This window comes from Didymella exigua, assembly GCF_010094145.1.
Source record: "Didymella exigua CBS 183.55 unplaced genomic scaffold M421scaffold_1, whole genome shotgun sequence".
Taxonomy (NCBI): domain Eukaryota; kingdom Fungi; phylum Ascomycota; class Dothideomycetes; order Pleosporales; family Didymellaceae; genus Didymella; species Didymella exigua.
This window is the reverse complement of record NW_022984775.1, coordinates 1645170-1668810: the sequence shown is the minus strand read 5'-3', so window position 1 is coordinate 1668810 and position 23641 is coordinate 1645170. Positions and strand designations below refer to the sequence as shown.

Below are 23641 nucleotides of genomic sequence, written 5' to 3'. Positions count from 1 at the left end.
TAAGCGTTGAAATACTCGGTAGTTTAGGAATAGTGTTCTGTAGCTTTATTGATTCCCTATTATAAAGGATGTAAGATCTAAAGCAAATCCCTATTATTTGTGTTACGCTACTAAACGGTAGATTGGTATAGTTTCTATTTATCTTTCCTAAGCTTTTTTTTTTACTTCTATAGAAATGTTTTTAAAAAGAGTTCCTGTAGCTACTATCCGCTAAAAGAGAAGAAGAGGGTCTCTTTTACCGGAGTTATTAGCAAGTTGTAGTCTAGTAGTGTGGATCCTTCCATCGGCAATTAGAATAGTACGGTCTCCTCTAACTAGTTATCTTCATATATGCCTACAAAGGTCCCTGTCTACGGATCTTGATAAACTAGCAATATTATTCGACATGATTTTTGTTTCTTCTTCTTTTTAAGCCTGCCTCTGGAAGCATTCACGGTTACTCCGATTTAGATAAGTTGCATCATCCTGCGTAAGGTGACATTTGCCAACACGTTTGTGAGAGCCATCACTCTCGAAGCTATGGAGCCAAAATTCTCTCTCCTGAGGATGAACGATGACGAACTGGATAGCTTTCTGGAGGAGAAGCTTGAAGAGGCGGACATTGACCTTTCCGAGGTGGAAGACATCTACCCGTGCGCGCCCATCCAGGAGGGCATCCAGCTCAGCAAGCTGGTGCCCTCGGCGCCAGACTACAACGTCGTTGCGACCATTTCTATTGAGTCTGTGCGGGACGGCGATTGCGTGGATCTGAGACTGGTCCGCAAAGCTTGGCAGCAAGTGGTAGATCGACATGCCATCTTACGGACCATATTTGTTGAGAGCGTTGAGTATGGGCGATTCTCTGACCAGATCGTGCTCTTTCACGCTATGGCGGATGTACAGGAGCTGCAAAGCTTCGGTGAACGCATAACTGCACTTGAATTCTCAGAAAGGCGGCCGGCACATTGTTTCAGTCTCATCTCGAAGGATCGTCAGAGTGTTCACTGCCGGCTTGAAATCGACCATACCCTTACTGATGGCTTTTCAGTAGCAATCATAATGCGGGATCTGGCCAGTGCGTATACAGGTCAATTACCACGGACACCGGCACCAAAGTACAGTGATTACATTGCCTTTCTTCAACGCGACAGCGGCGAGGCCCACTTGCAGTACTGGACCCAGCTGCTGGCAGGGGCACAGCCATGTTTGTTTCCCACGCCATCGACACTTCTTTCTGAGCAATCAAGCTCCATCCAAGTGACTGTACCTGTACCCAACATACGGTCGTCGGTCCTCCATGCCTTTTGCCGGAAGCTCAATGTCACCCTCTTTAATGTGATACAAGCAGCCTGGGCCATCGTCCTTCAGAGCTATACGCAAAGCAAGGACGTCTCATTCGGCTACGTGACGTCAGGGCGGGATTTGCCAATCGAACGCGTCGAAAGCATCATGGGACCACTCATCAATACCTTGATTTGCCGTACACAGTTACGAGGCTCTTCACAGTCGCTCGCAGAGCTTATTAAAGGGATCCAAACACAGTATCTGGCCGGCACAGCTCACCAAACAACCTCGCTCGGCAGCGTTTACGACGCACTTGGAATGCGGGGACGTCGCCTTTTCAACACTGCCGTCTTTTTTCGCCCATTGCACCTCGACAGCATCAGCAACGACACCGTCCGCTTATCCCTCATCGGCAGGAAATCTTACACAGAGGTATTAAAAAACAGTCTTGTGTCAAAGCGATTCAATCTAACGGCTCTTCTATAGTTTGACCTTAGTGTGTCTCTTGAACGATCAGATAAAGTCGAAATCAGCTTATGCTATTCTCCAAGAACGTTTTCGCATAAAAGTATCACAGCTATAGCGTCCACACTCTCAAAAGTCCTCCAGCTTTTGCCTAAGTCGGCTAAAATCCCCGTCGTTATACCGCAGCCGCTTGTTTAAGGTGTACAATGTAAGGCCGATTAGGCATTTAGAATTAACAATAACTGTAACAACGCGCTGCCAATAATGACCTGATACTACTAAGGTACGGTCCAGCGACTCATGACCATGACTCTTGTCGCAAGGCATAAGGTCGCACTAAACTGCCTCCAAACCTCCCTATGTAAGGAGCTAGGAACTGTAGAATTGTAGAGTAATTTTTTCTGTATTCCTTTGTATAAGACCTATAGGTGTAGAGAATATATCCTAGTGTTCTTATCATCCCAGCACTACCATGTGCCACGCAGCGGATTCACACCTGTTCCGGATATCTCTCTTCTTGCCTGCGTCGTTACAATATAGAGATATGCTTATGTAATGTATATTTTGATAGATGTGCCTAGTATTGCGCTTTCTATTAGAAAAAACTACCTAATTTGGCCTAGTATTAACTGAGTTATTGAGCCTACTACCTAGCAAAAGCCTACCTAGTATGGGTATGCTCGCCAGGTATCCCCCCTTTTTTTACTGTCTTTTAGATTTAGCAGCTGTACTATAAGAATTACAAGGAAAAGTTATATAAGAGAAATAAATCACATGTAATTCTCTTTAAAAGGAGGACTTATTCGCCTAAATTAGCCTAATATTGGTTGATTTAGGGGGGTTACCCAAACAAGACTTTAAAGCATACCCACCCGCCAGCCTACACCCACCCCAGCTTACTGATGTAGAGAATATGGCCAACTCTCTACTCACTTAGCGCCACCAGTCTCCTGTTAGCAAGAACTAGGCTGTCAACTTTCTTAAGCATCACCTAGAGCTTATAGTTAAGTTTAATTAAAAGTACAACTATAAGAGAGCCCTCTGTAAGGATCCTAAGGAAATTTAGGGTTAGTTCTGCCCAGTACAGATCACTAAAGCTAAGTATAGTATCCTTAGGAAATACACGTATAATTTTAACAAGTCTAGGTTTAATATAGGTGTTATATTAACAGGAGCTGTGGTTACAGGCTCTGAGCAGTAAGGAAAGCTAAAAACAGTATAATAGGGCAACTAAGAGTAGATTAGCATTGTCTAGCGCATTAATGTGTTAGGGTAGAGTATCCTACCCTTTATTATCTTCTAAGGCAAGCACCACATCTCTGCCTAGTACAAGGAGCTGTCTTTACCTCATAACTAGATTTTCACTGTCCCTTAGAACAGCTAGACTAATAATAAGCTTAGTATTAAGTAGCTAAAGCACTTTAATAAGTACGCAAATGAGCGCACTGTTGGCAGATATTAGCTACTAACTCTAGACAGCTATAAGAGCAATAACCTAGTCGGTTTTTACTAAAACTACAAGGAATATAAGATTAGTGCTTTATATATGCCTCCACATTTATTACACCTCTTGCAGCCAATTGACATAGGTTGTTTTGCCCTAATAAAGAAGGCCTATAGTTGCTAAGCTATCTAGACGCTGTGATATCAAAGCTTGTAGTGTGCCTATGTATTCTGCTACTACCTACTGTAGATAAGAGTATATCGCACTCTTAGACCCTACGTAACGACTATGCACGAACACGACACGTGGCATAGCGCTCATAGCAGCTAGAGGGAAAGTTAGCTGGCTAGCACTAATATTGTCTATATATATTAAACTACGCAACGAATACTTGCTTAAGCATTCTTGTGCTTAACTTTTGGTATAGGCAGAGGAGCCACGTAGTATTGATTTCGAGGGCAGGGCGACTACTCTGTTACACCCTAAGGAATACCCTAGAGTTTAGGTTGCAATTAAAGCTGATTTAAAAAGGGTTTCGCAATATAGAGATAGCTCACTAATTTTAATAGTTAATGCTCTTAATTAGCTTACTAAGGGCGCAGCGATAATGGCACATTTACTAGTTTTAGTGTGCAACTCGTAACAGAGTACGCGCCCTGCCCTCGAAATCAATACTACGTGACTTCTCTGCCTATACCAAAAGGTAAGCACAAGAATGCTTAAGCAAGTATTCGTTGCGTAGTTTAATATATATAGACAATATTAGTGCTAGCCAGCTAACTTTACCTCTAGCTGCTATGAGCGCTATGCCACGTGTCGTGTTCGTGCATAGTCGTTACACAACTAGGTTGTGGAGCTTTAAGTACTAATGAGGATGCCATACGCTGTAAATCACACAAGGGGAAGCATATCTTGAGGGAGGGGACTATTACTGTCAGTAAAGGAGTGTGCTTAACTACTCTAAAGGAGATCAAAGCCTGTAGTGATAGGAAGAAGGCAAGCAAGAAGAGGCGGGTTGAACTAGCTACACAGTCTTCACAACGCTGTGGCATGTGTGGTAAGGCAGGGAACAACACGCAAACGTGCATAAAAGATGCGCAAGATACTGTAGATTAGTGCTGGATACTGTAAGTTACAGAAAGTTGCAGTAACTTACTATAACATGCAAGAGAAGTTGAAGTTAGGTGTAGTCTTGGCAAAAGTGAGCGGCTCGCTTGTGTGAGAGGCTCGCTTGTGGAGTACGTTACCTGATTTCTTTATATAACGTAGTTCACAAGCGAGCGGTCCAACCCAAGCGAGTGGTCCACCTAACAGAGTTAAGATGATTGCAATGTATATGCTGCAACACCACCACCACTTACTGCAATTTGCAGGTGATAGAGATACTATTTAGACTTGTTGCTATTAGATGCATCTACTACAATTTCAACTGCACAGGTGCAAGTGTTATGGCTAGTCTCTCTACAACGTCCGCAACGCCTCTGTGTGCGCACCTTCTTTGCAGGCTCTCTGCCCCCCTGCTGCCTACTACCCTCCCTTTTAGCTATTAAATCAGCTAACTCACCTACCGTAAGACTCTCTGCTGCCTGAATATACTTCCTCTTTTAACCTCTAACCTCTGTTGCTATCTCTAATGCCTTGCAAAGCCGTGCTATTTCCTGTTGCATTAACACGCTATCATGCCCTATCCATGCAATGCCCTTGTTCAGCTGCTCAACTGCTCTAAGCAGAGGAGAAACTAGGGAATCTCTGTGCAGTTGTACACGCTCACAAACTAGTGTTAACTAAGCCTCTATCTTATAGAGGTTGCTTAGAGTTTTTAATTCCTATAGGGTGTCCTCTAGCTTTAGTAGAGTTAGCGTACAAAGGACTATATTAAGCTTTAATATTACTGCCTCTAAGTTGTGTAGAACTAGTCTAGCACCCCTAAAGCCTGCATAGATGTTCTCCTTTATAATTAGCCTCTTAAAAGCTGCTTTAAAGGCTGGTAGGAAAGCCTCCTTCTTAATCTACTTAGAGCTGTACTGTGCTAAGCCACTAATCTTATCACCATATGCCCACTTTAAAGGCAAAAAGCAACCTACATTAAGTGGCTGCAGCAGGTGCAACAAGTAAGCAGGCATATAGAGAATAATAATCTTCTCTTCCTCACAGTGTTTGTGGAACTTATGTGAGCTGTGGCTCTTATAGCTGTCCACAATTAGCAGCCTGTGTGCACCCACCTTCTAGTCTTTTGTATAGGTATTAAAGTGCTTTAGCTAGGCAATACTAAGCTTATTTAACGTCTAGCTATTAGGACTAACCTTAATTACCTAATCCTAAGGTAGATTGTAAAACTATAAGGTAATAAGGACCTTGCTAGGGAAGATAAGGAAGGGTAGGATAGCCTATCCTTTAGCGTTAACTCCTTGTATATTAGTGACCTAACTACAGTTCCCTAGCTGCAGGCTCTTTGTGCTACGCTTCTTAGAGCCTGTAAAGACTATCTAGCTATAGATAACCCCTATTATGAAGCCTGTCTTGTTAAAGTTGTATATGTCTTTGTCTGTGATGCTGTACTTGGCCTTTGTGTTAGCAACTAGCTTAAACTAGGGCGTTATAACGCGTGCATCTTCGTTAAGGGCTCGCTGGCGATCATATGGATGGCTCCTTCAAAGCTTGATCTCAGGCGTACGCGTCTTGAAGTTGTCTACCCAGTGCTTGCCAACAGGCTCTCCACCGCGCTCAGCAAGCAGATCATTGGCCATATCTCGCACTATAGCCTTTGTAGCAGGTATTCCTCTTGTATCAAGCTCAAGTATACTTTGTACAAGGGCCTCCTCTTCTAGTTTACTTAGCTTCTTTAAATTAGGCTTGTAATTATGTTAAGAGAGGGCTCCTTAGTGTTATTAGCAGACAGTAGTTTAAGGTATGCTAAAGGCTGTAATAGCGTGTCTTTTACTCTTAGTATAATCTTTAATTATAGCTTAGATAGTAAGCTGTAAGGTCCCTTTAGTATAGGTTAATTGCATATTGTGTTAGGATAGTATTGTAATGCAAAGTAGTTATTAGGCTATCATGGTTGGGATGGACCGCTCGCTTGGGTTGGACCGCTCGCTTGGGTTGGACCGCTCGCTTGGGTTGGACCGCTCGCTTGGGTTGGACCGCTCGCTTGGGTTGGACCGCTCGCTTGTGAACTACGTTAAGTAGTAACTATAACGTACCTCATGGGTGAGCGGCGCACACAGGTGAGAGGCGCACTTGATTTCACTAGAGAAAACCAACAATCTAGACCTTAATAACTCTTCATCTAGTGGATCGAATTCTCTAAAATTTGAACTTGTTAGTACTTCATACTCTAGCTTTGGACTATAAGGATTACTAAGCTTCAGCTACAGTAGTTCTAGAGATATAAAAAAGTGGAGCAACATAATCTCTATAGTTTAGTTTCCCTCTAATAACTTCTTTACTAGAGTAGATACAGCTTAGCAAGCTCCAAAAACCTGTAGAGAGTATAGATGCGAACTACTGTAGAAAGTCTTAGGATTTATTGCAAAGAATTAGAGATGTTATTAAGGTGTCAAAATTGTAATTTTTGGTGTGAAATTGTGTGCGCCGCTTACCCGTGAGGTACGTTAACTAAATAAGATCTTTATCAACCACGAGCTGCTGCGATTTGGCCAGTGCGCGGAGCAAACTGTCTTGTATAGCCATTAGAGATTTGGGTGATCCGACTTCAGCGATGCCGCCGTGATCCATGACGATTATGCGGTCGAAATCCATGATTGCAGCCAGGCGGTGGGAAATGGCAATAATTGTCCTATCTGCAAACTCGGTGCGGAGAATTTCCTGCATGAGCTCGTCGGTATTGGCATCAACACTGATTTTATTGTACACGTGGTTAGCACAAGAACAATTTAGCAGACAGGTGTAAAATAAAACCCGAGAAAGAGATTAGGTACGAGGATTAGAAATGGGCAAGGCAAAGCGCCAAGAACTTACCGGCTTGTGGCTTCGTCCAAAAGTACGAGCTTGCCTGGATGCAAGATCGCTCGAGCTAAACAGAACAGCTGCTTTTCGCCCTCGCTCAGCAAGCTGTCCACCGTCGCCAAGCTTACTGCGAGTCCCGATTCAACCTCTGGCGCTGCTGCTGCTAGCTTCTCCCAGATGCCGCACTTTTGCAATGCGCAAATCATGTCGTCGTCCGAGGGCGCCAGACTCTGTTGCTCAATTTCTGTCTTGTCGTAAAGGCCAGATGTGTGCGTCCAAGGTACTAGGTTCTCCCGCACACTTTTCTCTAAGAAGAATGGCTCCTGTGTCAAGGAGATTATCCTTGTCCTCAGCGTGCTTAGTGGAAGGGTCGTCGTTGAGACGCCATCGATCAGGATCTCGCCAGTCGTTTGGTGCATAAGGCCGAGGAGGGTGGCAATGAGCGACGATTTGCCGCTACCGGTGCGACCGCAGATACCTATTTTTTCGCCGGCGCAAATCTTTAAGTCAATACTGCGGAGAGTGGCCGGCACATTGATGTCAGGGGTGTATGAAGAGGAGACATTGCGGAAGTGAACAGCGCCTTCGCTTGGCCAGAGTGGATCAGAGAAGTCAGAGTACGAGATCGGTTCCTGACTTGTATTCTCCAAGAAGAGCCTGATGCGGGTGACCGCGCTCATTGCTGTCTCGACCTCCGTCCAGGCGAGGACTAAGATCCGAATACCGAAGCCCAGATCCATCTTGGACTGATTAGCTCGTAGTCTAGAGCAAGGGGTAATGGATAGTAGTTGAATTTGACTTACCACTCCAACAAGAGCAAGTGCAACAAAACCAGGATCTATCTTGGCACGGAAAAGAAGTGCCAGGCCCACTAAAATGGAAACAATGCCTGCAACCATCAAGTCAAGGACTAGTGATAGCCAGTTTTGGGTATCCTGAAGGAGGTAATATGGCGCTTGTGATTGGAGCAAGAGCTTACTGTTTCGGCTTTCAAATGCCGCAAACCAGCCAAAAGCCCGAATAGTGGCACTTCCAGAGAGAGTTTCGAGAAAGTTGGTGCACAGGGGCGCCTTGGCTTCCAAGTCCAGATGACGGAGTTGGCGAGATGTACGTAGATAGAAGTGCTGAACTGCATACCCAATAGCGACAAAGAAAGGTATAACGACCAAAATAGGTGGAGTTGCGGCGGTCAGAATAATGCAGTTTTTGGTTTGCTCGACAAAGCCTGTGATAGTGTGAGCCAGTCGTTTACATTTCTCAATATATTGTCTTACCTGTTGATATGTTAAGCGATAATATAGGGAGTAGTCTATCTACGATGACGGTGTCCTGAGAAAATAGGTTTATAATGTCGCCAACGTCCTTGGTAACAATTGCGGTAAAATGTGCTTTCATGAACACGGAGAGCTGCCTTGCGTGCATCTGCAGGCCCGAGCGAGGGCAAAGGATAACGAAGAAGTAGGTTAGAAAGAGTCCGACAAGGAAGAAAGCCACCAGGCTGATGGCGGTGAATATACTGATGCTTCTGCAAAAGAGAACAACCGAAACACTATCCTTTAGAAGCTTTTGCACCCATATAAATTGGACTGCGTTCAAGGTGTAGGCCGACGTCATCAATATAAAATAAATGACCGTACGCGTCTTGCCGACCCCCTTAAGGTAGTAAAGGAGCGTCCCAGATTCGCCCTTTCGTCTGTAATCTTTTTTCTCTAATTCAGGTACAGTCGCGATTTCAGCGACCTCCTTCTTTTCAGAGTCCAGGGTACTACTATGGTCGGGCCTCTGCTCTTCCGCGAAGACTGCTTCTTCGTGTGGTAAGCAGAAAGTCTCCCATAATTCAGGAGTTTGCAACAGGCTTTCATGGGACCCATGGGCAATAATGCTGCCTTTAGACATAACGACAATCTTATCCGACTGTGCGGTCCAACGGATAGAATGCGTTGCAATCACGACTGTGGAATTGATTTCCCTGAGTAGACCTTCGGGGCCAAATACGCGCGAGAATACCAGTTTCTCCGTGGTGCTGTCGAGTCCGGAAAGAATGTCATCGACAATGACAACGGGTCTCCGCGAGTAGACAGCCCGCGCAAGTGAAATCCTATTCTTCTGCCCTCCCGAAAGAGCCATGGCACTGGATCCGACCAATGTTGCATCTCCATTTGGCAGCTCCGCGAAGTCTTGTTCCAGGACGCACGCGCGAACCACAGCGTTGTACCAGCTATCTTCAAAATCGCTCTCCCCTAGAATGTTATCTCGTACCGAGACATTACGTAGCCAGACTGATTGGGCGCAGTAAGAGACAAGGGAGTGGCTTCGTTCGAAAACTCCTTCAAGCTTCGTCATCTCACCTATGAGCGACTGCAGCATTAATGACTTCCCAGACCCAACTTTGCCAATGATCATAGTGAACGAACCCTCCTCAATGGTTAGGGTTATATGATGCAGCAATGTTGGTCCGTAGCCGAATCCAAAGGAAGCACCGGTAATATTGAATGCCTTGTTGCGTGAAGGCTCCGAAAAGGTCTCTTGGAGCTCGAAGCCGTCAGGATGGGCAATTTGAAAGTCTTCAGATGGCCCTACGCTCTCTCCAAAGTAGTCCATGTCATATTCCTCTTGTGATAAAAGATACGCCTGCATTCGATCAAAAGATGCTGCCGCCCCCTGGAAAGTTATAAGCTCTTGGAGCATTGGGAGCATCTGGGACGCAATCAACTTAAGGATAGAGAGCGAGGTGAAGAGCCCATCGTAATCGAGAGGGACTCCACCTCGCAGGCTTGTCACGGAGACAACGGTCACTGTGCCGAATATCATGATGGGAAACATTGCGAAACCTGTCATCTATTCGGTCAAATCGTAAACATGACCCGGAGCGTTGGACTTACCGCTACCAACAACGAATGCCCAGAGGCTCGATGTGGATCTGAAATAAGGTTAGCGGGCTTCTTAGCATATTTGTAGAAAGTTTTTGGCAAACGTACCGATATGCAAGGAGCTCGTCGACTCTTAGTGCAGTCATGGTCTTATGAAGTATTTCAGTCAAACCGAGTATGCGAACCTCCTTGAGAGACGAGGCAATTTTAGACATAGTCGTGATCCGTTTCTCCGTTCTGGTCACCCAATTAAGATTGCGTGCAGTCATGTTATCTCCAATGTCCCACGTCAGACCAGCAGCTAGAATGACGATTATTAGTGGTACCACAAAGGCCCAGCCCAGATTCGTGAACAGCATGTACAAGCAGACTACGATACCAATTGGGACCGCCCAGATCTCATGCATAAACTTCATGCCCTCTAGAACTCTTTCTAGATCAACGTTCATAAGCACGGTTGCGGAGCCGATGTCGGCCTCTCGACTATTTGCTCGAAGTGCCTTGTCGTAGATGGCGGTGACGAGGATGGAGCGAAGCTTGACTGTGAACCGAGTAATGCTGTGCGAGTACCATGAGGAGAATATCGCCGAGACGAAGAAATTTGCAGCAAATGCCCCGAGCATCATACTATCCTTCACAGAGGGATTGCGGTCTGGGTCGCGGATCTGGACTAGCATTGCCGATATGAGGAAAGGCTGAGTCAATAGTATCCCAAGCTCCAGTACCCTTTATAGTGTTATGATGCTGGCATCTAATGGTGAAGAGAGAGACCCACCTGGGAACAACTGCTATGCACATTTCTTTCCACAGAACTGCAAATATGGAACGCAATAGAGCCTGGCGTCCTGACTGGTTGCTGCGCCGCGACCAGCGGACCCTGAATCGTTCCACCGTGTCCTCTGATACTAGCTGTGCATCAATCTTTGGCAGATCGTCCAGCACGATAGTGTTCCGGTACGCTAGTCTCCGGTCAAAACGACTTCAAGGAATGGCTAGGGAAGAGGGCGCAGGGAAATTACCTTTCAAGAAGAGAGTGTTGAGGTACCAAAAGAGTCTGCGACCAAACAAGCCACATGTCTCCTCCACAGACAACTGCTGGTCGGGTCCAGACACGAATAAATGTCTCTTGCCACACGACTCGATACAGATCAAGAGGATCAAAGCAAATCCATGTACATATGCTGAAGCCCTGAGAATGGCGTCGTCGTAGGCTCTCATTCTTTGTACCCAATACGCCTCATTTGGGACGAGCAAGAGCAAGAAGAACTGCAGGAAATGGCTGGGCCGCACCGTCTTCACATGCTCTATCCTGGATGTAACCGAGATGCACCAAGACGCGAAGCAAAGCGAATACATCATAGCAATAACGCCATTATCCTTTTTGTCGACATGAAACAGTAAAATAACGAGCGAAAGCGTGCTTGAAAGCGCACATATCCCGGTGAATACCTATAAAAAAAGATTCAGCGCCGCTCATAGTGAAGTAAGAGTCAGAGAGGAGTCGTTTGTATACAGCTGCTTCTTATCTTATAGCATTTTCTATTCTCCTTGCCCAAGTCCTTGATTTATGGAAAACGATCGGGGCATATAGTACTCACCACCTTGAAGGACCCAAGAAAGTTCTTCTTGAAGATTCTGTCGCGCCAGGTCGAAAGCTTTATCGTCCGGGCTATGGCCAAAACGGAGAAGAATGCTAGGGGTAGACAAAAAATCGTCTCAGAGTGCGCTTCTAGTCTTTCAAAAATTTCCTGGAGAGCCGTCATGGTTATTGTTTACACGATTGAGAAATCCACGCGAGACGGATGAATATCAAAAGGGTACGGGGACGAGATTTAGTCGTTTGTTCGATCTGAGAAATGACTCGGCCCGGTCAGCACGCACGTGTGAGGGCTTGTTAATATCGAGGGGGGACCGGCGGATGAAAGGCGAGCAAGGACTAAGCGAGGATTATACGATTGTCTAATGGCCATTTGAGACGGAATTTCATGCTGATATTCCCGCTCGGATAAACGTCTTTGCGCTCGACTGCATGCTGTGGGAATAGGGAAAGCGGCTAGAACTTTTGATTTTAGCCGGAAATAAAAAGCCGTGGTGGGTATATCGTAGCTGCCGCATCAACTAACAGCCAATCAGAAGCGTTTCCAGTTCTACTCGTTGCATATCGGTACCTATCCTATTCTTGTGGAGCCGAAAGAACTCTGGAAGCTTCGGAGTCTGAACTTATAATGTAAGCGCATCGACTTCTGCTTGTGAAGAGAACGGAGAGAGAACCGTTGTGGCCTGTTGTGTCACTGTTAAGCGCTCTTTTCGGTTATCTTTTTGTTTTGTTGCTGTTTCAAGAACAGCAGAACGGCCATTTTTCTATGCCCCCAATAGTCTATTCTTTCGCGCACAATTCTCAACATGGCAGCCGTGAAAGAGCCCATCGCCATCATAGGCTCGGCATGCCGGTTTCCAGGCGGCGCCTCATCCCCCTCGAAGCTATGGGACCTGCTGAAAGAACCACGGGATGTATTGACCGATATTCCCGAAGACAGGCTGGTCCTCTCCAATTTTTACAACAAAGATGGGAGCTTCCACGGCAGTACAAACGTCAAGAATAAGTCTTACCTTCTTTCAGAGGATATCAGTGCATTTGATGCCCCCTTCTTCCAGATCAACGCTCTGGAAGCAGAGGGCATGGATCCCGCACAGCGCATCCTCCTTGAAACCGTGTACGAGGCCATGGAGGCCGCGGGTTCGGTAGAGGACGTCCGCGGCTCGCAAGCCTCTGTATACGTGGGGCTCATGACGGCAGACTGGTGGGACCTCCAAATGCGAGATACCGAAATTTTGCCAACATATGCCGCAACGGGAACAGCCCGGAGCATTATCGCTAACCGTATCTCGTATATTTTTGACCTGAAGGGACCGTCCATGACCATTGACACGGCATGCTCAAGCTCCTTGGTTGCTCTACACCAGGCGGTACAGAGCTTACGGAGTGGCGAATCAAAGACGGCCATAGTGGCTGGCGCAAACCTGATACTTGATCCCGCCGTGTACATCTCGGAGTCAAAACTGCATATGCTCTCGCCGGACTCTCGATCCCGCATGTGGGACAAGACGGCAGACGGATATGCAAGAGGCGAAGGATGTGCAGCAGTTCTCCTCAAACGACTCAGCGAAGCTATAGCTGACGGCGACCACATCGAGAGCGTGATTCGGGAGACGGGGGTCAACTCGGATGGACGTACCAAGGGAATTACCATGCCTAGTGCCTCAGCGCAAGCGGAGCTCATACGATCCACATATCAGAATGCTGGCCTCGATCCTACCGTAGATCGTTGCCAGTTCTTCGAGTGCCATGGAACTGGCACCGCAGCCGGAGATCCCATTGAGGCGCAGGCTATCTCTGAAACATTCTTTCCAGCAGAAAGGCGCCATGAGGGCTCAAGCAAGATGTATGTCGGGTCGATAAAGACCATCATCGGTCACCTAGAGGGCTGTTCTGGATTGGCCGGCGTGCTCAAGGCGTCCCTTGCCATTCAAAATCGCACCATTCCCGCCAACCTGCTCTTCAACGAACTGAACCCGGCCATCGAGCCCTACTACACGAACCTCGAGCTCGTTCAGTCTGGAACGGTGTGGCCAGAGACTCCAGGATGTTGCCGCCGAGCTAGCGTCAATAGCTTCGGTTTCGGTGGTACCAACGCTCACGCCATCCTCGAAAGTTACGATACCGAGCCGGTCGCGGGACAAGATGCAGAAAAAGAATCCTTTTTCCACGGACCTCTACTGTTCTCCGCATGCTCGTCATCTTCGTTAGTGGCCATGGTCCGGGAGCACGCCCGGTACATACGGTCAAATCCAAGCTTACGCCTCGACGATATGGCCTGGCTCCTTCAGAAGAAGCGCAGCCTGTTCGACTTTAAGCACAGCTTCTCAGCCCCGTCACGCGACCTTCTTCTCCAGCATATGGATGATTTTATAGAGACTGCCGATCCTAGTAGCGCTGGTTCTCGTCCACAACTCCTCTACCAGGATGATGCGCCGGCTGTCCTTGGGATCTTCACAGGTCAAGGTGCTCAGTGGGCCACCATGGGTGCGTCTTTGATTCAGAGATGCCGGCTGTTTGCTGAGTCCATCGAACGCAGCGAGGCCGCGTTGGCTACTTTACCCGATCCACCCTCGTGGTCTCTTAAACAAGAGCTGCTGGCGCCCAAAGAAATCTCACGTTTAAACGAGGCTGTGCTGAGCCAGCCACTGTGCACCGCATTGCAAATTGCCATGGTCGACCTCGCTACAGCTGCGGGCGTTCGTTTCAACGCCACAGTTGGCCATTCATCTGGTGAGATCGCAGCCACATATGCTGCTGGTATCCTTTCCGCCGCAGACGCCATGGCCATTGCATACTACAGAGGATATTACGCATACCTATCCTGTGGACCCGATGGAAAGAAAGGAGGCATGCTCGCGGCGGCCATATCATACGAAGCGGCGGCTGAGTTCTGCGCAAAACCACAATGGGCGGGACGCATCAGCCCAGCGGCAAGCAATTCACCTTCTAGTGTTACCATCTCCGGCGATCTCGATGCCGTGCAAGAAGCCAAGGCGCATTTCGACGCCGAGAAGACGTTCACCAGGCAGCTTGTGGTTGATACTGCGTACCATTCCCATCACATGCTGCCTTGCGCCGAAGCGTACCTGGCATCTTTGGAGGCGTGTAAAATCACCGTCAACCAGCCGCATCCTAGTTGTACTTGGTGCTCCAGCGTGCTAGGAGACGCATTGATTGAAGACAGCGACCTCGACATGCTGAAAGGGCAGTACTGGGTCGACAACATGGTGAAGCCAGTGCTGTTCGCAGAAGCTGTCGAAAATTCCATCTGGAACGGTGGCCCGTTTGAGGTAGCAATAGAGATGGGACCTCATCCGGCGCTCAAAGGTCCTGCAACCCAAGTTCTGAAGTCGGTGCTCGACTCCTCTCCCCCCTACATTGGCTTGCTGCGTCGTGGCGAAGACGCAATCGAGACTTTCTCCGACGGTCTCGGTCTCGTATGGGCCACCCTCGGTCCCTCCTTTGTTGACTTCGAGGGCTACCATCGAGCATTCGCCTTGGAAACGGCGACGCCACAGATGCTGAAGAATCTCCCGTCGTATCCCTGGGACCACGACAAGACATATTGGAAAGAGGGGCGCATCTCTCGGAACTACCGGCTCCGCAAGAACGCTCCACACGAGCTCCTTGGGCGCAGGCTTCCAGACGATACTGATGATGAGATGAGGTGGCGTAACATCCTACGACTGAGCGAGCTGGCCTGGATGCGTGGCCACGGCTTCAAGGGTCAGGTTTTGTTCCCGGCTGCTGCACATGTCACCATGGCTATCGAGGCGTCCAAGTATCTCAAGTCGGACCGCTCTGCCAAACTCATTGAGCTTAGGGACGTAAGCATCCACCACTCCATTGTCCTGGAAGAGAATTCTCCAGGAATTGAGACAATGTTTATATTGAAAGTCTTGAACAAGGGTAATGAAGAAAAGGACGTGATGGAGGCCGGGTTCAGCAGCTACACGTTTGTAGACGAGGCATCCGGGACCTCGAGAAAGACGGTAAGCGGCCGCATTGTTGTCCATATGGGAGACGCGCATGATGTTGGCCTTCCACGCGTCGTGCCTACTAGTTCTCAAATGTCAGCGGTAGATCCCAAGAGCTTCTACTCGTCCATGGAGCGCCTGGGTCTCGACTATCAAGACCTGTTCCGGGGGCTCACTCGCGCTGAGCGTAGTCAAGACCACGCACGAACAACAGCTACTTGGCAGGGCCAGGAAGACTACGACGACGACGACGAGCAGTATCTGGTGCACCCAGCCCTTCTAGACCTGGCCTTCCAGGCCAATCTCATACCGCTAGCGTCCGCCACCACGGATTTCGTTGAAACGTTGTTTCTGCCGACGACTCTGCACCGCCTCATTGTCGATCCGAATCGCTTAGGAGGACTGTCACGCCCAGGAGCAACAACGGATATCGACGCTTTCGTCACCCACTTGGCCTCGTCCGCTATGGTCGGCGATATCCACGTCCTTGATTCCTCGGGCACCGCCACTAGCATCCAAATCGAGGGCCTCTCCTGGAAGCTCCTTTCCGACAACATGCCTGCCAAAGACGGCCGAATCTTCTCACGGACGGTGTGGGAGGTAGACATTACTACTGGCGCGATAGATGTGGGAGAGACAAACGAGAAGGACGTTGAGAGGACGCGCGAATTGATTCACATCATGGAAAGAACTGCACTGTTCTACTTCCGGGACCTCGTCCGTAGCGTTTCAGCCGAGGAGATCAAGACACTTGCTTGGCACCATCAACGGCTATTCGAGGCAATTGCAGTCAAGCTGGAAGATATCCACTGCGGGCGAAACCCCATCGCGGAGCAGGTCTGGGTTGAGGACACGCGGGAAACAATCCACGACTTGCACACAAAGTTTCCCGGCCAAATTGAGCTAGAACTGATGCGTGCCATCAGCGAGCATCTCGTGTCGGTCGTGCGCGGAAAGACGCAGATCCTCGAAGTCATGCTGCAAGCCAATATGCTCAACCGCTTCTACATGGAGGGCGATTTTGCACGCCGGCTGAATGCCTCGATTGCAAGTGTCACCCGGCAGTTGGCGCACAAGTACCCACGCGCAAAGTTTCTCGAAATCGGCGCGGGTACGGGCGGAAGCACACGCAGCATCTTTGACAGCATCGGCTCGCGCTACTCGTCGTACACGTACACGGACATCTCCTCGGGCTTCTTCCAGCGCGCGGCGGACAAGTTTGCCGACCATGTCCACAAGATGAAGTTTTGCGTGCTCGATATCGAGAAGGACGTTGCGAGTCAGGGCTACGAGGAAGGAGCGTATGATGTCATTGTCGCTGCCAACGTGCTGCACGCGACTCGCAATTTGGCCGAGACGATGCAGCACACGCGGTCGCTTCTCAAGCCTGGCGGTTATCTTATTCTCATGGAGGCCACTGGTACCGCCATGGCAGCAACGTACATCATGGGCGCCCTGCCTGGCTGGTGGCTCGGTGTCGACGACGGCCGACGCTTCCAGCCTGGCGTCTCCGTCAGCGAGTGGGACAAGTTGCTGCAGAGCACGCGCTTCTCTGGCGTCAACGCCGTCAGCTACGACTTCCCGGAACTGCCCAAGCACACATTTTCCGTCATGGTCACCCAGGCCATCGACGAGCCGCTAGCCGTCCTCCGAGACCCACTGGCCGCGTCGCTCACATTCCCCCAGGAGCGCCTTCTCATCGTTGGTGGTACGCGCCCGGCTGCGGCCAAGCTGAGGCAGGGCCTGCAGGCGCTGCTTAGGCAGTGGAAGGAGACGGTCGTGGTGGACAGCATTGACTCGCTCGAGAGTGGCGGCGGCATCGAGGCATTCTCATCGGTGCTCTGTCTGACGGAGCTCGATGCGCCGCTCTTCGCCGACACCATGACGACCAGCAGGCTACGCAAGCTGCAGCAGCTGTTTGCACAGGCACGGAGGGTGCTATGGCTCACGAGCGGGGCCGCTGATGCGAGTCCGTTGTCCAACATGGTCGTCGGTCTGGGTCGCTCCCTGCCGGTCGAGCTGCCGCATCTCGCGCTGCAGTTCCTCGACCTCGAGGCACGCGGCGTTGCTGATACGTCGCCCGCGGTCGTTGCGGCTGTGTTCCTGCGGCTGGTCTTTGCGGGCCGGTCGGACGCCGTCCAGGTGCGGTGGACCATGGAGCCCGAGTTGAGACTAGTGGGCGACCAGCTGTGGGTGCCAAGGATCGTGCCGGACGAGGCCATGAACGATCGCATCAGCGCCAGGCACCGGCCCGTCCAACGGCGGGTCGCCAAGAACGCCACGCGGGTCGAGCTGTGCGCCAAGGACGGCGGGAACGGGCAGCTTGGCTTGCGCGAAGCGGCGCCGTTGGTCGCCGTCGAGGGCGCACGCGTCGTGGACGTCAAGTACTCGACTGCGCTGGGAACGCGTTGCTTCCTCTGTCTGGGCAACACACAGGATACGTTGGAACTCGCGTTTGCTGTGTCGGACGTGGACGCCACCTCGATAGTGGCCAAGAGCGTCTTCGTGATGCCGCCTGGAGGGCAGGCAGAGGCGGAGGCGGCGCTGCTGGTGGACATGGCCACCCAGCTGTTTGCCCAGGCTATTGTCCAACGCATACCCAGCGACCGTCGAGCCCTGGTCTACGAACCCAGCACAGATGGGCTTGCCGCTGCAATCAGCCTTCAAGCCCAGGCCACAGGCAAGACCATTTTGCTTGCTACTTCCAAGACGACCAACGTTCCTAGTGGCTGGCTTTCAGTTCACTGGCATGCCACAGAGCGAGCACTGCGTGCAGTCGTGCCACAGGACATTGGTTGCTTCATTGGCCTCAGCCTAGCATCACCACCTGCACTTATCGCCAGCCTCCCACACGCCGCAAGCGTCCACCAGCTGGGTGAGCCTGATATTTCCACCTCCTGTCTTGATGCTGCCGTGCTCAGGGCTGCATACGCCGCCGTGTTTCATACTTCGACAGCGATTACAGTGCCTGTGCAGAACCTGGCAGGCGCAACGTTCCGCAGCCGGGGCTACCCCAGCATTGTCGACTGGACACAACAAGAGATGACAGTGGCTGTTAGGCCGCTCGATATCAAGAGCTTGCTTCGTCCAGACAGGACGTATCTACTGGTGGGCATGGCCGGGGACATGGGCCGCTCCCTCTGCAGATGGATGGTCGAGAATGGTGCGCGCCATGTCGTGCTCAGCAGCCGCAATGCCAGCATTGACGCCGCTTGGCTGAGGGAGATGAGCCAACTCGGGGCCACTGTCCGCGTGTACCGTATGGATGTGTCGGACAGGCGTTCCGTAGACAGTGTTTGTGCAAGCATCGCGGCCGAGCTTCCGCCTATTGCAGGCGTCTGCAACGCGGCCATGGTGCTAAAGGACAAGCTCTTTTCCGATACCACGGCCGAGGCGCTGAACGAGGTGCTGGCACCCAAGGTCGATGGCTCGGCCATCCTGGACGAAGTGTTTGGCAGCAACGGTCCGGAACTCGACTTCTTTGTCCTCTTCTCCTCGCTGGCCAGCGTGTTCGGCAATGCCGGGCAGTCAAATTATCACGCCGCGAACCTGTTCATGGCCGGGTTGTGCGCCCGCCGGCGTTCGTCCGGTTTGCCCGCGTCCGTCATGCACATTGGCTTCATCACCGATGTCGGCTACGTCGCGCGCAGCGACCGCCGCTTCAAAGAGCACCTGGGCAAGCTCTCGCTTCAGCTCATGTCCGAACGAGACCTACATCACCTCTTCGCAGAGGCCGTGGCCAACAGCCACCCGGACCGGTGTCATGACCGCTCATGGGACATCATTGCTGGCATCGACCCCTTCATCGACGACGACCAAGCCGCTGTCCGTCCCCCATTCTATTCCAACCCTCGTTTCGCACATTACGTGATGGACTCGCGTGACGTATCGGCAGCGGCAGCGTCCTCGGGCTTGGGATCCGCAGAGCACCAGCAGGATCACCTCAAGCGCCAGCTGAGCGCGGGCATAACGGAGAAGGAGGCCGCCGCCGCCATTGAGGGCGCGTTTGCTCAGCGTCTCGAGACCATGCTTCAAATGGCGCCCAACTCCATCAAGCCGGACCGGTCACTCATCTCCCTCGGCCTCGACTCCCTCATCGCTGTTGAGATCCGCGCTTGGTTCCAGCAGGCTTTGAATCTGGATGTGCCTGTGCTGCGAATACTCAAAGGTGATAGCGTGGCCTCGATCTGTGCCGATGTTGCGCGTAAGTTTCTAATGGTTGGGGCCGAGTAGCGTGCCCGTCGAGTGTGAGCGAGTTGCGGTTGGCATGCACTGATGGGATAAATCAAGTCAGGTTAATTAAACCCGGGCAGTTGATTTGAATGATGGTTATAGAGGCACCAAAGTCGCCGAGAAGCTGCGTCGGTTGCCACCAATCGCGCTGGGTCCTGTGCTTAAGCAAGCTTATAGTATTTACGATATCGCGAGTCGAGTACGATTGCTTCGTAGTAAGTGGGGGAGACACTGGGTTTGCTATAATACTGCTTTAGTTTTGCGATTGCGGCACGCAGGTTGACAGCTATATAGTCCTCTAGAGCGTCACTCAGTTCGAAGTTAACCTCTGTATATGGCAACAGGCTCTCTTCGAAGGCGGCGATAAGCCGCTCAAACGTAGTTGTAACCTTGTATATGGCACCAAATCACCCGTTGAGCCTTTACAAAGCCTTCCCGCATCCTTCCAGCCGGTCCATCGCAGTTTTCAGTGGCTTTATTACGTTAACGTACTCTGTCATTACAGTCCAGTCCGCTACCGATAGCTCGCCCGATCGCATCCATGCTGGCGCTGCGGATAGCTTATTTCCCCGTTCACGTGCGTACTTGTCGGTATCCTGTCGTTTCTTGATAATGTGGTTCAGTAACTACTGTGTAATGGACTGCTGGAAGAGTAAGCTGCGCCCGAACGAAGCGCAGCGACTGCTCCAGCGAGTGACTCACGCCATGACTACAGCCAATAGCAACTGATCGTTGTTGGTAGGATCTTCGGTATGTGCGACATGTTGAAAGCGGTCGAAGCTGGAGTGCTGTTTCGGCGTACTGACGTGAGATGTGATGTCCAGAAACACCAAGGGGACCGTGCTGCGGCCACTCCGCCATGAGCTTCTCCTCGTCCTCTCGTGTACTGTGTACTGGCGCGTTGTTAGAAGCGGCTTCCTCCTCGCCAAACATCACTGTTCGGCTGCCTAAGTCAAGAGTATGGGGGCCACAACGAAGGCGGCACCAGTTGGCAATAAACGCGTATCGTGCTGCTAAGTACTCAATCGCCACATCTTTGCACGCTGCGCTGTCCACCACAAAGTGTCCCAGCTTCTTCCACGTTGTACCAAACTCCTCTAGTACTTTGTAGATACATTCTCCAATCGAATCGGAGCTGTAGACGCCGATGAGCTATGGCAGCGCAATGGACAAGTCCACAATCGTGCCACTGGCGTTGACGTAGTGTGCAACAACTGTGCAACAACTCCATGGAATCCACGCTGGCCACCTTTTGTCGTTCACTAATCGGAAGTTATGTGTACTTTCATAGCAGCGGCAGCGAGCTTACCTATAAGGATTGACTTTAAGCTCGGTCATATACTTCTCGGCCACATATACCGTGTGTGACGGCGTAACGCCCGCTCCAAACACCAAAATCGCAACAGCTACTAAACTTCAACACGCAACAACTCTACTAATATAAACTTAGTTAACGCTGCGCTTGCAGCCATTAAAGCGCTAGAACTAGGAGAAAAACTTGTATAACGTAGATTATCACCGAGCCGGCCATATTACCAATCCAGCCACTTTCTCTTAGCACGACCACCTTTTACCCTAACACAACATGCCTCAACAACAACAACTTTAGAATACTACTAGAGAAGGCAGAGTTATCCTTGCTATCTAGGCCTTCTACACTGGCTAATTTCGCAGTATCTACAGCACTGCTAGAGCATTGAACGTACCTTATTAGCAGGTCTCTAATCACCTTTGCAATATTATGCTGTAAAGAAAGTAGGGGAAGGACTAGACTACTTTCTTCCTAGTCTAGAAGGACCTAGACAAATCTAGACTAGCTTTGTCTAAATAGGAAGCATATAGCCTAATAGAGGTAAGGTAGGGTTATGTAATATAATAGACAAGTTATTATATTAGATACTAGGTAGAGATTGCTAGGCTATTTACAGAGTAAACAGAGGGGGGAGAGCTAGAGGTATTTATGCTTCCTCTCCTCTGTCTGTATTTCTAAGCAGAACGTTCTAGACTCCTCTAGGTAGGCTGGCGGAATGGGTATACTCCAACGTCCTTCGTGGGTACCCCCCAAAACCTTATCAATAATACATGGATTCTAGCAAACTAGGGCTGAAAAGAAAGAGAAAAACCACCTCTATATTTTTGTAGTAGAAGGTTTTGTTATAACTATTAAAATGTATAAGCTAGAGGCTAGAAAATGTTAAAAAAGGGGGGGTACCTAGCAAGCATACCCATTAATAGGTATACTTTGCTAGGTAGTGTTAATAACTTAGCTAATACTAGGCAGAATTAGCTAATTCTTTTTTTATTAGAAGGCGTAATACTAGGCGCTTCTATTGAATACTAGATTATGTAAGCGTATCTCTGCTAGTTAAGAAGCTATAAGCCAAAACGTAAAAAAGCATACCCTACCCATCCGCCAGCCTACCCTACCCATCCGCCAGCCTAAGCGGCAGCCTTAGCCTGCCTACGCGCTATTTGTTTGTTAATAAGTTTTCTCCCTATTTGGCGGGCGCCCTCTATGTTGGTTTGTGGCTAAGTGAGGATCCTCGCTGGCCTGCCCTGTTGTGCTGCTTGTCTACCTATAGTGGCTAAGGCCTATACTTTGTTAAGTGTCTCTTTAATCCTCTTTATAACTAGGTGATTTGTTGTTATAACTACCCTTTAGAGGGTCACCACCTGTATGTACAGGGATAGTGGCGGCGTTCCACTCTCTTTCTTAATTGCAGCCACTGGTGTTCTCTTATAGGCCCCTAGCGTCCGCCTTAGACACTTGTTCTAGACCACTGCTAGCTTGCAAATCTTTGCCTTGTCTATGCCTTTGCCTCCCTGCCCTATTAACTATATCTAGGATCTGTATACCATAATTAGACGTGCCACTACTGTGTATACTAATCGTGACTTGCGGACTAACAGGCCCTATAACAATGCTATAATCCTAGACATAGTGTAGAACGTCATCTCTCCTTTTGTTGCTACCTTCTAGATGTGTGTTTTCTACAAGAGCTTTAGGTCTATCTATACTCTAAGTAACGTGGTTCACAAGCGAGTCGCCCACCCAAGTGAGTCGCCCACTAAACACCCGCGCCCCGCCTGCGCAGCAACAACGCGTAATGCCACAACAACGCAACATGCAAAAGACCTATACTGAAGGAGATATATTTATTGCTATCTCTGATATTGAGTCTAAGCAGATACAGAGCGAAAGACGCGCTGCAGTAGTCTATAACATCCCACAAACAACAATCTGAGACTGACGCGCTAGACAACGCCCTTAACGCGACTGCAAGATAAAATCAAAGCGCCTTACAAAGCTAGAAGAGGAGGCGATTATACAGCGTATACTTGAAGAGAGTCTACGTGGAATACCACCCTTAAAGGCGCATGTACAAGATATGGCTGATAGACTGCTAAGGGAGCGTGGTGGGAAGCCTACAGGCAAGAACTAGGTTGATAACTTCATCAAGCGTACACTAGAGCTGCGCACGCGATGGAGCTGTCTATACAATTGCCAGCGAGCTGCCTGCGAAGACTCAGCGCTTATCTAGCCCTAGTTTAGCCTAGTTTAATTAAGAAAGACAAAGTATAGTATTACAGATAAGGACACCTAGAACTTTAATAAGTCTAGCTTTATAATAGGTAAGATATCCTCTTAGCTTGTTATTACAGGCATAGAGAAACCTAGGAAATAGAAGAAACTACAGCCTAGCAATTGTAAGTAGGTTACCCTAGTATAAGGTGTTACTGCAATAGGGCGTATTATCCTACCTAGGCTGGCGGATGGGTAGGGTATGCTTTTTTACGTTTTGGCTTATAGCTTCTTAAC

At 49.5% G+C, this 23641-nt stretch overlaps 3 protein-coding genes across 3 annotated transcripts; 2 read left to right on the top strand and 1 right to left on the bottom strand.

The window, feature by feature from the left end:
- The first annotated feature begins 390 nt into the window (after window positions 1-390).
- Window positions 391-2186, top strand: M421DRAFT_415482 (condensation-domain-containing protein). The gene is made up of 2 exons (XM_033590716.1): window positions 391-1695; window positions 1750-2186. The coding sequence occupies exons 1-2, from the start codon at window positions 520-522 to the stop codon at window positions 1924-1926; spliced, it is 1353 nt and encodes a 450-aa protein (XP_033454708.1). The 5' UTR covers window positions 391-519; the 3' UTR covers window positions 1927-2186.
- A 4826-nt stretch (window positions 2187-7012) lies between these two features.
- M421DRAFT_121382 (P-loop containing nucleoside triphosphate hydrolase protein) lies at window positions 7013-11535 on the bottom strand. The gene is made up of 7 exons (XM_033587302.1): window positions 11031-11535; window positions 10787-10970; window positions 10120-10737; window positions 10024-10061; window positions 8416-9972; window positions 7945-8366; window positions 7013-7881 (listed from the first exon to the last, which is right to left on the bottom strand). The coding sequence occupies exons 1-7, from the start codon at window positions 11368-11370 to the stop codon at window positions 7150-7152; spliced, it is 3891 nt and encodes a 1296-aa protein (XP_033454707.1). The 5' UTR covers window positions 11371-11535; the 3' UTR covers window positions 7013-7149.
- A 756-nt stretch (window positions 11536-12291) lies between these two features.
- Window positions 12292-20235, top strand: M421DRAFT_415480 (ketoacyl-synt-domain-containing protein). Its single transcript, XM_033590715.1, has one exon. The coding sequence runs from the start codon at window positions 12415-12417 to the stop codon at window positions 19819-19821; it is 7407 nt and encodes a 2468-aa protein (XP_033454706.1). The 5' UTR covers window positions 12292-12414; the 3' UTR covers window positions 19822-20235.
- The last annotated feature ends 3406 nt before the right edge of the window (window positions 20236-23641 follow it).

Bases quoted from the DNA above. Each gene is read 5' to 3' on its own strand.
- M421DRAFT_121382 (XM_033587302.1), bottom strand. From the start codon at position 11,370: ATGATGTATTCGCTTTGCTTCGCGTCTTGGTGCATCTCGGTTACATCC. The intron at 10,062-10,119 runs GTACGTTTGCCA...ACCTTATTTCAG, and splicing joins GACGAGCTCCTTGCATATCG to ATCCACATCGAGCCTCTGGG. The intron at 9,973-10,023 runs GTAAGTCCAACG...AATAGATGACAG, and splicing joins GGCATTCGTTGTTGGTAGCG to GTTTCGCAATGTTTCCCATC.
- M421DRAFT_415480 (XM_033590715.1), top strand. From the start codon at position 12,415: ATGGCAGCCGTGAAAGAGCCCATCGCCATCATAGGCTCGGCATGCCGG.
- M421DRAFT_415482 (XM_033590716.1), top strand. From the start codon at position 520: ATGGAGCCAAAATTCTCTCTCCTGAGGATGAACGATGACGAACTGGAT. The intron at 1,696-1,749 runs GTATTAAAAAAC...GCTCTTCTATAG, and splicing joins GCAGGAAATCTTACACAGAG to TTTGACCTTAGTGTGTCTCT.